This window comes from Drosophila bipectinata, chromosome 2L (assembly GCF_030179905.1).
Source record: "Drosophila bipectinata strain 14024-0381.07 chromosome 2L, DbipHiC1v2, whole genome shotgun sequence".
Taxonomy (NCBI): domain Eukaryota; kingdom Metazoa; phylum Arthropoda; class Insecta; order Diptera; family Drosophilidae; genus Drosophila; species Drosophila bipectinata.
Window position 1 is genome coordinate 23,578,308 of NC_091736.1, and position 13,691 is coordinate 23,591,998.

Consider the following 13,691-nt stretch of genomic DNA (forward strand, 5'->3'; position numbering starts at 1 on the left):
ATTTTTGACATTTAAATCCGATCCGATAAATATCACAATATATAAATTTCCATTTAACTGCAAGGGTAGAAGATGATAGGCTGCGCCCGAAGCTAGCTATTCTTTCTTGCTTAAATAAAATAATTTTCTGATCCCCTTCTGGTTCATGGTGCGTCCAGATAATATTACCTTAATAATATAATATTACCTTATTATTTAATAGTATTTAGTGTTTATGTGGCTTATTATAAGTTTTTTTTTAAATCTGCATCGTTTTATAATTAATAAGACATTGTAATAAAAATATTTAAAAAATACTTGCCGGAAAGCGCACCTTTTATATCAAAAATATTTAATATTTTTATTTGTACAAATATAATGAAAAAAAAAAACTATTATTATTTATTGGTTTATGGGAAAACCCATTAACCCAAGAACCCATCATTGTTATTACCCATTATTAGTATAATTAATTTATTAGCTTTTCTGAAGCTAAATTTACAATCAAATTTTAACATATATAATAATTATACACGAGAAATTTGTGTCATATATTTTGTACTTTATTTCTTGTGTCAAGAATACCTTCGATTTTGATGATTATTTTGTGCAATTTGGATTAACTAAAATTTTTTTCTAGTCCCAATAAATGTGTCTCCAAAAATTAGTTTACTCATAATTGTAGTATGCAAAAGTATTTATCCGCTTGAAGGGATCCAAAAACGGTTCCAATTGACGTGGGCTACATTGCAGGACATCTTAGCCAGAAATACCTTTGCCCACGCTAACGCTTCCTCTAATGTGTGGTGCTGATCTTCTTTTACGGTGTGTTGAATTCTCGCTTGAAAGATTCTTTGAAAGGAAATAGCTGGTATGTAGTATTTAATCTAGAATGTAAAGATTTGCTTTGGGTCTACTGCACCAATGGCTAGGCGCGACGACGAATCTCATGATGCGAGCCATAGCGCTGATTACGCAGTTGCACGCGAAAGCGCCGATTATTCTCCGAGCCTCTCTCTTCCATTAATCGACTAAGGTGCGGGGCAGCAGTCGCTTGTGTTTGTCCTTGACCTTGGACTGCGGCTAAAGCGGCAAGCCCAGGAGCAAGTCCGGGAGCCGTATTGGCAGCTGCGGCAACAGCCACAGCAGGTACAGGTGGACCCAATGGAAGCGGCATTACTTGCTGGTGCTGCACCGGTTGCTGATGCTCCTCTGTTTCTTCATCATCATTGGGACTTTCGTAGTCATCCATGGCGGCGTTGTTAGTCTCTACAAGCGTGTTTGATGGGTTACCATGTCCGACGTCTTCTCGAGCCATGGCCGTTGCCATAAGTCTCTGTCGCCGCTCCTCCATAAGACGATCACGTTCTTTATGTATATAATCCCGTTTGTTCGGTAGACCTGCAACGTTATTTGCGGACAGGGCAGATCGAACGATGTTCATATCGGTAGCTTCCATCCATTCATCTGTCTCCGCTACGTAACATTCAGTGTGCGAAATAGTGGAGACGCCATTAAAGCCTCCGATAGCAAAAATCATATCATCAATAATCTCCAGGCCGAAATTGCTGCGCGAGTGATTCATTTCTCTAATAAAGTGCCATGTCTGTGACTCTGGGTCAAAACGCTCACCAGTGGACAGCCGTGCTGTACCATTGAAACCTCCAATAACATATAATTGACCACGAAATGAGACGCAACTGACACCAGACCGGCGATGGTTCATGTTTGCTATGCGCATCCAAGCATTGGTGATCGGATCGTAGTACTCAGCGCTGTCTAGGCACTCTTGTCCATTGAATCCGCCAGTTGCATAGATACGACCGTTCAAAGTGCATGCGCTTGCATCGGAGCGTTGCATGTTCATCGGTGGTATTATGGACCACTGGTTTGTAGTTGGGTTGTACCGCTCGACAGTATTGAGACGATTGTGGCCATCATACCCACCAATTGCATATATCATACCATTCAGCTCTGTCACGCTAACGTAACAACGGCGGCAGTGCATCGGCGCGATTTCGCTCCACTTCTTCTTTACTGCGTCAAAGACACGGCATGTGTTAAAATATTCTACGCCATCATAACCTCCAATCGAATATATTTTAAAGCCCAAAACGGCAGTTCCATGGTAGGCACGTGGTCCCGCAGGGTCTTCTGCATTAATGTTTACCCAGCGGTCAGCTCGTGTATCATAAGTTTCAATACATCCTTTTGATGTTCCGCCGCTCCAGCCGCCTATCGCAAAAATTACCTCGTGGGGTAGCCGAGGCATTGCCAGTGGTGGTGTGGTAAGCTTGGGTTGAAAGGGTAGATTGAAAGGCACATATAAATTGGTGCTGCTGAAGAAAGAAAAAGCTATTACCATTACCTCATCAGCCTGTGGGTTTAGAAAGTCCAGATCATACATGAATTTAAAAGTGTCTACTATAAGAGGCTTAGCGGCTTCACACTGGATAACGTACGGGTGTTCCTTCACTTCCTCCATGAAGCACTACAGGGGGTAAATTTAAAATAGTTAATGCTTTTAAGTTAAAAATTACAATGTTTTTACAAACAGGTATATTTGCGGTTTTATTGAGTTTTACTAAGGGGTTATATACAGTTGTGATAGATGAAAAAATCAATTTTTTTTTTATTTCATATTCTTTAAGTATATACTGTTGAGAATACTATTCATAACGATCGGAGCATTAGAACCGAAGTTGTAGCTATTTATAGCGCACTACCTTCACATAAAACTTCAACAAATGTGAAACTTTAAACGCGATTATCTCAGAATCTTGATTTTTCGAAATTACCTTTGCGGTGGACACGATTACTAAAAATCCGATCAACACCAAATTTTGACCACTTATTTATTATGATTATTATTATTATATTTATTATTATTAGCTAGTCCGTGAACGAGGGATTTTCAATTTTTTTGAAAACTCCTTTTTTAAAGCATAAAAATCGAAAACCGTCGCCATTTTTTTTTCATCAAAATTTTTAAAAATCTCTCGTTCACGGACTAGACAATACAATATACTAACTAAATTTTTTTGAATTTTGGGTTTCGGATGAACCGTTTTCGGGATATCATATCCACCGCAAGACACCTTCGAAAAAAGACGATCCGGGAATTCGGCTATAACATTTTTATTATGTTATATTTTTTAATAAAAAAATATAACTAAGAACCCAGAAACATGTACTAAACAACGTCGGTAAAACATTTTTCATAAATATTTTCTATAGTGTCAAAAAAAATCGATAAAATTCCATTTTTTTGCGCGGTACAACTGTATATAACCCCTTAAAAACACACAAAAAAATGATTTTTTTGTTCAGAATTATAATTATTTAAAAAAAACCAATATATATATATGTCTTATGATACCCGGTAATCATCAATTCAATCCACACTTTAATAAAATTGAATCCAATCCAAAATTGAATTTTATAAATGGAAAACAAGTCGTAAGAAATAAGAATCTATCATCCTCACACAACATTGAATATAGTAGCAGGAAACAACAAAGCTTTCTGAAAAATTGGATAGCGTGTAGCGTACTAACCGGGAAGACGGTTTTTCCAATGTCTCAAAAATGTTTAGAGATTATTGAGAGTTTATCCAGGTATATAAAAGAGATTAAAGTAAGTGCTAGTAAAAATATGACCTTTAATTATAATGAGCTGGGATTCTGATTAGAAATCGCATCAAGCACTGCACAGTGGTTCCGTCAGAGGCCAAAAATCAAAAAATTGGATGACATATTTTTTAAGCAAAATGTATCAAAATTGTCTCTTAAAAGTCCAAACTCTCTTTGGCATACCGGATTTTACTAGAAGTCTAACGGTACTTTCTAAAAATAGATTTGCAATCGTGAACACGTGTTCATTTTGGCAACGCAGCTGCGCTTTGGAAGTTATTTCTCTCTTTCAATTCGCCCTTTAAAGTGATCAGACGTACGCTGCAGTGCTCCGATTTGAATAATTTAACATGAATTATGAAATTGGGCAATTTCCGTTTTTTCAGTTGTATAGCAGCTATAGGATATAGTCGGCTGATCCTTATGAAATTTAGCATGTTGTATTACTTTGCCAAAAATAGCATTCGTACCAAATCAGAATTCTCTAGCTTTAAAAACACCCAAGTTATAGCATTTTCGATCAATCAGTTATATGGCAGCTATATGATATAGTTGCCCGATCTGGCTGATTTTAACATATTATTTTAGAATACGAATATAAATATTTTGTGCCAAGTTTCCAGTCCCTACCTCAACTAGAAGTATTTTTGGCCGTTCTCTTCATACAAGCCGGACCACTGTGCACTGCTTCCACAATAGCTTCGCCACTAACTTCATGCAAGCTACATCAATAGATGTGCAAATGGATTTCCGATCTTTAAAGCTTGCCGCCGTATACTGTCCTCCTCGGTTTACAATATCAGAATCCCAATTCATGGAATATTTGAACTCTCTGAGCGAACAATTTATAGCAGCAGGAGACTTCAATGCCAAGCATACGCACTGGGGATATCGACTTGTGACTCCTAAGGGAAGGCAGTTGTACAATGCAATAATAAAATCAAGCAACAAGCTAGACTGTGTGTCACCTGGGACACCTACATATTGGCCAACAGATCCTAGAAAACTGCCAGACTTGATAGATTTTGCAGTCACAAAAAACATTCCTCGCGACCTGATAAGTGCCAACTCCTTATCAGATCTATCATCTGATCACTCGCCTGTACTTCTTCATCTAAATCTATATCCAGTTGCGGTAGATAAACCATTCAGACTAACAACGAATAAAACCAATTGGCTTAAATACCAAAAATATATAAGTTCGCACATTGAATTGAATCCACGTTTGAATGACGAAGCTGATATCAACTTATCCACAAACACTATTGAATCCGTCTTGGTCGCAGCAGCTCGCGTATCAACTCCACAAACGCAAGAAACATCGTACAATAATAGATACACGAACGTTGAAATAGAGCAGCTCGTTCTAGCAAAGCGACGCTCACGGCGAGAATGCCAATCCAACAGATCACCATCCGCAAAACAAAGGTTAAAAGACGCTACACAGAGGCTCTCAGCTGCACTTCGTCATGAAGAAGAAAGGTCCCAAAAACATTACATAGAACAGTTATCCCCAATGAGCTCCAAGTTCCCACTTTGGAGAGCACACTCATCGCTCTGCGCACCAATCGAATCTGCAATGCCAATAAGGACATCCACAGGCAACTGGGCTCGAAGCGACGAAGAAGGAGCCGTCAGATTTGCAGAGCATCTTCAAAATGTATTTCAGCCCAACACATCATCAAACGGGATCTCACTGCCAGCAACATCAGATATCGACACATCAACGTATGAACCTATTGTATTTAGGCCCCATGAGTTACTCAAAATCATAAACGAACAACTCAACCCAAAAATCTCCAGGATGCGACCTAATATCACCAAAAATGATTATTGAACTTCCTTTCTGTGCTGTTCGAGCTATTTGCCAGCTCTTCAATGCAATAACGACACGGACACTTTCCAGAGAGATGGAAAATGATACCAAAACCTGGCAAAGACCGCACAATCGCTTCATCATATAGACCAATTAGTTTACTAACGTGTCTATCAAAACTCTTTGAAAAATGCTTCTTGGCACACATTACCCCATATCTCAGAACACACAACAAAATCCCGATTCATCAATTTGGCTTTCGAGAAAAACACGGAACCATTGAGCAAGTCAACCGCATAACCTCAGAAATCCGAAATACATTCGAACAAAGGGAGTACTGCACTGCGATATTTCTGGACGTATCACAAGCTTTCGACAGAGTATGGTTAGAAGGTCTAATGCACAAAATTATAGAAATGCTCCCAACCAACACTCACAAACTTCTGAAGTCATACCTATGCAACAGGAAATTCAGTATGTAAGATGTAATTAAGCCATGTCCGATGACTACATCATTAGAGCCGGAATTCCTCAAGGCAGCGTGCTTGGACCAACACTCTACCTTATCTACACTGCGGACATCCCAGCGAGCAGGAATCTAACCACATCCACTTTTGCAGATGATACAGCGATTCTAAGCCGCTCGAGATGCCCCAAGCAAGCAACGGCGCAACTTGCTATACACCTGGTGGCAGTGGAGAAACGGCTATCCGACTGGCGAATCAAAGTTAACGAACAAAAATGCAAACACGTAACGTTCACTCTTAACAGGCAAGACTGCCCTCCACTTATTCTAAACAACACCGATAGCAATGTAGTAACATATCTTGGCGTACACCTCGATAGACGGCTGCCACATTGAAGCCAAAAGAACGCATTTAAAACTCAAAGCCAAAAGCCTCCACTGGCTTATCAATAGCCGCTCGCCCCTTAGCTTAGACTACAAGGTACTCCTATATAACACCGTCTTGTAACCAATCTGGATGTACGGCTCCCAGTTGTGGGGGAATGCCAGTAACAGCAGTGTGGATATAATGCAACGAACTCAATCAAAAATTCTCAGAACCATCACCGGGGCCCCGTGGTACGTTCGGAATGAAAACATTCACAGGGACCTAGCACAAATCAAAACAAAGTACTACAACAGGCTATCAGTACATCCAAATCATCTCGCGATTGCCCTCACGCGAGTTTCCAGCAGTTCTCGTCTTCGCCGTAACGACCTCCCAATCCAGCGCTAATTAATTTGACCACGTAGTCTCTATTCAGTTCAAAACAAACTGTTAGATATTGTATTATTTTAAGATTTGCAACCTTATTGTTAGACTCATAAAGAGAAGATCCAATAAAACAAACAAACAAAGCTTAAAAAAAAAAGGATCAGGAAAAAAAAGAAGACCAACTACCACAAGGATCGAATCCTTTCACGATTAGGCATGACTGATCGTTTCGAATCAGCAAAAAATGTAAGAATTAAGTTTTTCTAGTTGAAAGGAGTCGAAATAAGCACTCGAACCGTTCGAAGGAACATTGAGGAGGCAGGACTTCATGGCCGGCAAACACCGAAAGACCCAGTCTTGACCGCAAAAATGCTCCAGAAAAGGCTACGTCATTTTTTGTAACGACACCAAATAATCCATTTGTCTTACAATTTTATGAGCTAGGTGCGCCCCAAACGCGACAAACGCTTCAAAAATAATTGCTTACGGCGAAAGGTCAGGCAAGGAGCATGCCGAATGGTTCAGGGATGCTTTTCTTACTATGGCGTTGGTAATCTGACATTAATTGATGGAACTGGGAATACTGAAAAGTTCCAAGTTGTTCTGAGTCACTTATTTTGGTTGTTTGCCTACATTTTTGTTAATTCTATCGAATATTGATGTATACGTTTTATTTCTAAATAAAACCCAATAACATTTAAAAGAACACGTTTTGAATTACATTTATATTAATTTTATCGATTTGAAACAAATTTACTTCATAAAGTAAACGCTGTCTGAAAAATATCTAAAAAAGTAGTATTTTCTGCCTGTCCGGATTTCATTGTCCGCTACTGTATATACAGTGCAAGTTAAATTGTTTGTAGTTCGGTGAATTAAAAAAATGAAAATTTTATTTTTTAATTTCACAACTTGGTGTTAAACCTTTATTTATTAAACGCAAAATTACAAGACACTTTTGGTTTTTTCTTAAATACTTTTGTCAACCGTTCGCGGTCTCGGTCAAAATAGGACTGCCTTCTTAATTCTAAATCTGATCCAAAGAACCTCGGCCATCAGTTGTGTTTAGATTAGAGGCTTAAGATGAAACTGTCGCATCTTATTGTGAAATTCGATTAAGCTGATCGATGCAATTTGGTGGGTACTTGAAACGCAAAAGGCGTAATTGATTGGGCTTCGGAGTGAAGCTGATGTTTACTTTTGATTTTGATTTGTTTATGGGGAACCGAGATCGCGCCTCAGAGCCAAAGACAAAGCCGAAGGCAAATGCAGAGTTTGAAAATATTGTTTATAAAATTCATAAGTGGAAAGCCATAAGTGGCCTGGATTTATGGGTTGGATAATTGAGCCAAAGATCAAGCCAAAGGCAAATGCAGAGATTGAAAATATTGTTTATAAAAGCCATATGTGGCCTGTATTTAGGGGTTGGATAACTCTCCCCCTTCTAAAATGGATCGTCCCGATTCAATATGAAACTCGTTTAAATGATCTCTTAATTCTGTTAAAAAAATTTCTTGGTTAATACATTTTTCTGGTTCAGGCCGATGTTTTTTGGTTACAAATAATATAGCATTTTTGTATTTTATAATAAGTGAAAGAATCAAAAATATAATGATTAAAATTAATAATATAAAGGTAAGTGATATTTTAGTATTCTTAATTTTAACGAATGGGTTTAAAATGTTTATATTATCTAAAGAAAGATCAGAGTTATTTGATAATATGTAATCGGATATTTCATAATTTTTAAAGTGGTTCGTAGTTACGTATTCAAGAATTTTATTTTGCAAATTGGTATATGAGATATTATTAATTTTTATACCCTTGCAAAGGGTATTATAATTTTGTCCAAAAGTGTGCAACGCAGTGAAGGAGACATCTCCGACCCTATAAAGTATATATATTCTTGATCAGGATCACCTCCTGAGTTGATATGAGCATGTCCGTCTGTCCGTCTGTCCGTCGGTCCGTCTGTCCGTCTGTCTGTCTGTTTCTACGCGAACTAGTCTCCCAGTTTTAAAGCTATCGTCTTGAAACTTTGCACACACCCTTCTTTCCTTTGCACGCAGTATATAAGTCGGAACGGCCCGGATCGGCCGACTATATCCTATAGCTGCCATATAACTGATTGATCGGAAATGGTATAACTTTGGTGTTTTTAAAGTTAGAGAGTTCAAATTTGACATGAGAGTTACTTTTGGCAAAATAATACGACATGCCAAATTTCATAAGGATCGGCCGACTATATCCCATAGCTGCCATATAACTGAACGATCGGAAATAACCCAACTTTCGTGTTTTTGAAGATAGAAATCTTAAACTTCGTACAAATACTACTTTTGGTCAGATAATCAGACCTACCAAATTTCATAAGGATCGGCCGACTATATCCTATAGCTGCCATACAACTGACCGATCGGAATTGACCCAACTTTTGTGTTTTTGAATATAGAAAGCTGGAACTTGGTACAGATTATATTTTTGGTCAGTTAATCCGACCTACCAAATTTTATAACGACCGGCTTATCTTATAGCTGCCATGTAATTGAACGATCGGAAATGGTTTTTGGTAGAAATACCAACTCTGGTATTTTGGAAATAGAAATTTGGGGTTTTTTTTAGATTCTATATAATAATAACTTGAGTTATATTATCATATTCTCATAAGGATCGGCCAACTATATACGATGTTTGCGATATATATCCGGTTTTACCTGCAAGGGTATATTAACTTCGGCTCCGCCCGAAGTTAGCTTTCCTTTCTTGTTTTAGTTGTACCATTAAATGTTATTAAAAACGAACCGTTTAAATGGGAGTTGTTAACAATATTGTTCCCATTTATAAGGATGGCACCATCTTGTATGATGTCTATTTTTTTATTTTTTTCTCTTATTTTTTTACAGGTTGATTTCTCACCATTTAATAATCGGGTAAAACACGTTTTTTGGTTACTTAGAGTGCAATAATTATTAAAAAGTTCGTTCTTAAAATTAGACATTTCGTAAAAAATATTTTCGCATTTTGCGACTTGATCGCTTAATACTAGTTTTCCATCGATTTGGGAAATCGCTCTAGCGTGATATATTTCACATCTGTTTTTTATTATTGGGTATTTTATATAAATTATTAAAAGTTCTTTATGCAATGCGATTTTAAAAGAAGAGATGTCCATTAAATCAGCTATAATTACTGGTTTTTGTTCATGTTTTAATATTTCCAAGATGTCATCATTGTTTAAAATTTTGGTATTAAAAACGTCTATTTTTGCTAGAGTGATTGTGTCAATTAAATTTTGCAGATCAAATGTTAATAATCGCAAGCGATGTTTTCGAAGTGGTAGATCTTGATCAATAAATACTTTTTTAAAATCATCGGAAAGAGATTCTATTTCTTTGAATAACCGGGAATTGATAATTGACTGCTTATTATTGTTTTCAATTAATTCATTAATTTTATTCTGAGCTGTAATAAAATCATCATGGTCCGGAGTTCCAGCTAACCATTTCCACACGGTGCCTAACTCATTTATCCCTCTTTTTGATCTAGTTGATACTAATTGCGATAAAATTAGTTCGATTACTTTTATGTCATATTTAATTTCCCATTGTGACCTTTTATTAGTATCCCTTTTAATATTATCTGATTCCAAATTTATTATTTCTTTATAAAAGCTTAAGTTAGTTACATGGAATAAATCTGCGTATGAATCGTACGTCAATACGTCTTTATTGTCCTTAAATAGAAGATATTCGCGACTTGTATAGTCAATTATTTCTGATTTTGTTAATAAAATAAGGTGTAGTATGAGCACCTGATAAAACATTTTCTGGGAAAGGAAAGAAAAAAGGATAATATATAAATACTTAGAATTTTATATTATCTTTGTGAATAATTCTATTTCTATTGTTGATTATTATTTTGTTGGGTAAATTTTCCTTAACTATTTGTTTTTTATATCTGGTTTTAAGTTTATTTCTTTCCCCGTATTTCTTTTCATAGACTACCTGTCCTACATGATATTCTTTTTCTTTTCTGTTTTCATTATGTGTTTCCAACATTTTCTCTTGAGTATTTTTCAAAAGTTCAGGAATGTTATCGTGTTCTTTTTTATTATATAGTACGTCAAAAGGTTTTTGGTTCGTTGTAGAATGAATGCTCTGATTATATTCTTGAGCGGCTCTTATTATTATTTCGGAAAAGTCAGTTAAATTAAATTCTTCTTTAATGCATCGAGCTAATTCTGTTAATGTAGAATGTGCCCTTTCAACCTGTCCGTTTGACGTGCTGTGCCTCGGGACTGCGTAATGTAAAGTTAAATTGCACCTTTGTGCGAAAGATTTAAATTGGGCCGAGGTAAAGGTCGGTTCATTATCGGCCATTATTACTTTTGCTTGTGGAAAATGCTGAAGAAGTTCCATTACTTTATTTTCGATATTTAATTTATTTTGGATTTCTTTTACTACTAGAAATTTTGAGTAAGCGTCAATACAAGTTATGAAAGTAAGACCTTGCGCGTAATATATATCAATGTGTAAATTTTCTCCTTCTTTACTTGGAATTGGGGCTTCCCCAATTGGAATTCTTATTGGGTGCCTGTTATATTTATTTTCGTTACAAATCACGCAATTTTTAATATACTCTTTTAATTTTTTAAAACAGTTTGGCCAATAATATAATTTACTGATCTGTTTGTAATTCTCTTCTAGCCCCCTATGAGCACGGCTGTGCGTTTCTTCTATTATTATAGATTTATCTTCCTCGTTTTCCACGTCTTGTAGAAAGATTCTTGTAAAAAGGAATGTTCTTGTGAAATTATTTTTTAAAGGTAATTGAATTTTAAATAAGTCCTCTAAGGTACAATGAATTCCTACCGTAATGTTAGGTGGAAGATACTCTCTTAATATAGTTATTAAATTTTCTGGTGTGTCATATTCAATTAAATGTCGTGTCCTGTCAAAAATTTTCAGTGACTCATGTATTGTATACCTCCCCGTTGTTAATAACAGTTGTTGTTTAAATTGATTTAACGGTTTACGGGTCTCTTGTATTACATTTTCAAAACTACTTTCAGCTGAATGCTGTGTGTTCTGATCTGAGTCTGACTGGTCTGTTTGTTCTATATCGCTGTCTGTAATATTATTTATCTGAATTCGAGATAATGCGTCTGCAACTACATTTGTTGTACCGGGCTTAAATGTTATTTTCGGTGTAGAACTTTGTATGAAAGAATACCATCCTTTCATATCTACATTGGGATTTTTATCCGAAATTGTGTAAGATAAAGTTTGATGGTCGGTTTGAATTTCAATTCCAATTACTCCGTATAAGTAATTTCTTAGATTTTTAAGAGCCCACACTATCGCTAAAAGTTCCTTCTTATTAGTCGCATAAGCTTGTTCTGTTTTAGACAAGGTTTTTGAAATAAAAGTAATTGGTTTTCCTTCTTGAGATAAAACTGCACCAATTGCGACGTCTGAAGCGTCGGTGGTCAAGGTAAATTTTTTATTATAGTCCGGTTGAACTAGTTCTACCTGAGCAATGAGATTTTCTTTTAGCTCGTTAAAAGCTTTAATTGCTGGTTCATCCAGCTGAATCAATATTTTTGTTGACATTCTTTTCGAGATTTTGCCATTATGACCTCCAAGATATTTTGTTAGAGGTTTGGCTATGTAGGCGTAGTTCGAAACAAATTTTCTATAATAGCCCGTAAAACCTAGGAAACTTCTTAGTTCCCGAATATTTTCTGGAAGCGGATATTTTCTAATGGTTTCAATTTTCTCTGGGTCTGTCTTGATGACGTTATAGGATACCATGTATCCTAGAAAACGGGTTTCGCGTTTGAAAAACTTAGATTTTTCTAAAGAGATTTTCATGTTTGCCCTCAATAATATATTTATAATTTTGTTTAAATCTGTATAGTGTTGTTCGATTGAGTTTGAGAATATTATGATGTCGTCCATATAGACATGACACGTTTTCCCTATTTGTTCCCTTAGAATATCGTCCATTGCTCTCTGAAAGATTCTTGGTGCATTTGTTAATCCGAATGGCATTCTTAAAAATTCGTATTTTCCATTATTTATTGAAAAGGCTGTTTTTTCGACATCAGATTCTTTCATTAGTAACTGATGAAATCCTGACTCTAAATCTATTGTTGAAAAATATCTTGCTTTTCCCAAATTTGATAGAATTACTGATGGGTCTTGCATTGGGTACCTGTCAGGTATAGTACTTTCATTCAATTTTTTGTAATCAATGACGAGTCTTAATTTACGGCTTCCGTCTTGATTCTCTCCTTTCTTTGGGACTACCAGAAGTGGTGAATTGTAAGGGCTTCTGCTAGGCCTTATTATTTTTTCTGATAACATTCTTTTGATTTCGCTATTCACGAAATCGTTGACAGTTAGAGCATACGGATATTGCTTCCCGTATATTGGCCTATCATGGATTAGATTTATTTCCCCCTTTATGTCTGTTCTAAAAGGAATTTGCATATTTATCTTTGAATGCTCCTTTTCAATATAGTGAACTATCTTTTCCCTCAGTCCGCCTAATTGGTCGGTACCTATATTATTTATTTGATTTTTGACGGTATTTACTTCGTCGGCACTCTCAGGATTTTTAATTCCCGAGATATTTTTATTTTTATTGACGGATATTTCCACGTCGGCGTTCTCAGGATTTTTAATTCCCAAGATATTTTTATTTTTATTGACGGATATTTCTACGTCGGCGTTCTCAGGATTTTTTGTTCCCAAGACATTTGTATTTTTGTTGACGGATATTTCTACGTCGGCGTTCTCGGGATTTTTAACTCCCAAGCTTTTCTCACTATTTTCAACAAATAATGAATCTGGGTTTTTGCTACCATTATCATCAAAATACTTTTTTATAATAAATTCTTTTAACGGAAGAATATTATTTTCTTCAATTAAACGTATTTCGTTTTTCTCCTCATTATCATAATATTTTAACTTCTCCTGTTTCCCATTATATTCCAAGATTCCCTTATCTATATTTATTATAGCTCCAATTTTTCTTAAT

At 36.1% G+C, this 13,691-nt stretch overlaps 1 protein-coding gene across 2 annotated transcripts in view; it reads right to left on the minus strand.

Annotated features, from left to right (window-relative positions):
* Positions 1 to 520: 520 nt before the first annotated feature.
* klhl10 (kelch-like protein 10) overlaps positions 521 to 13,691 on the minus strand; it is a 43,317-nt gene continuing 30,146 nt past the window's right edge. For both annotated transcript variants that reach the window (XM_070277210.1, XM_070277211.1), the window contains 2 exons: positions 2,348 to 2,470; positions 521 to 2,272 (listed from right to left, as the gene is read on the minus strand). In XM_070277210.1, coding sequence (XP_070133311.1) covers positions 908 to 2,272; positions 2,348 to 2,470 — 1,488 coding nt within the window. In that variant the 3' untranslated portion in view covers positions 521 to 907. The remainder of the gene's footprint in view (positions 2,273 to 2,347; positions 2,471 to 13,691) is intronic.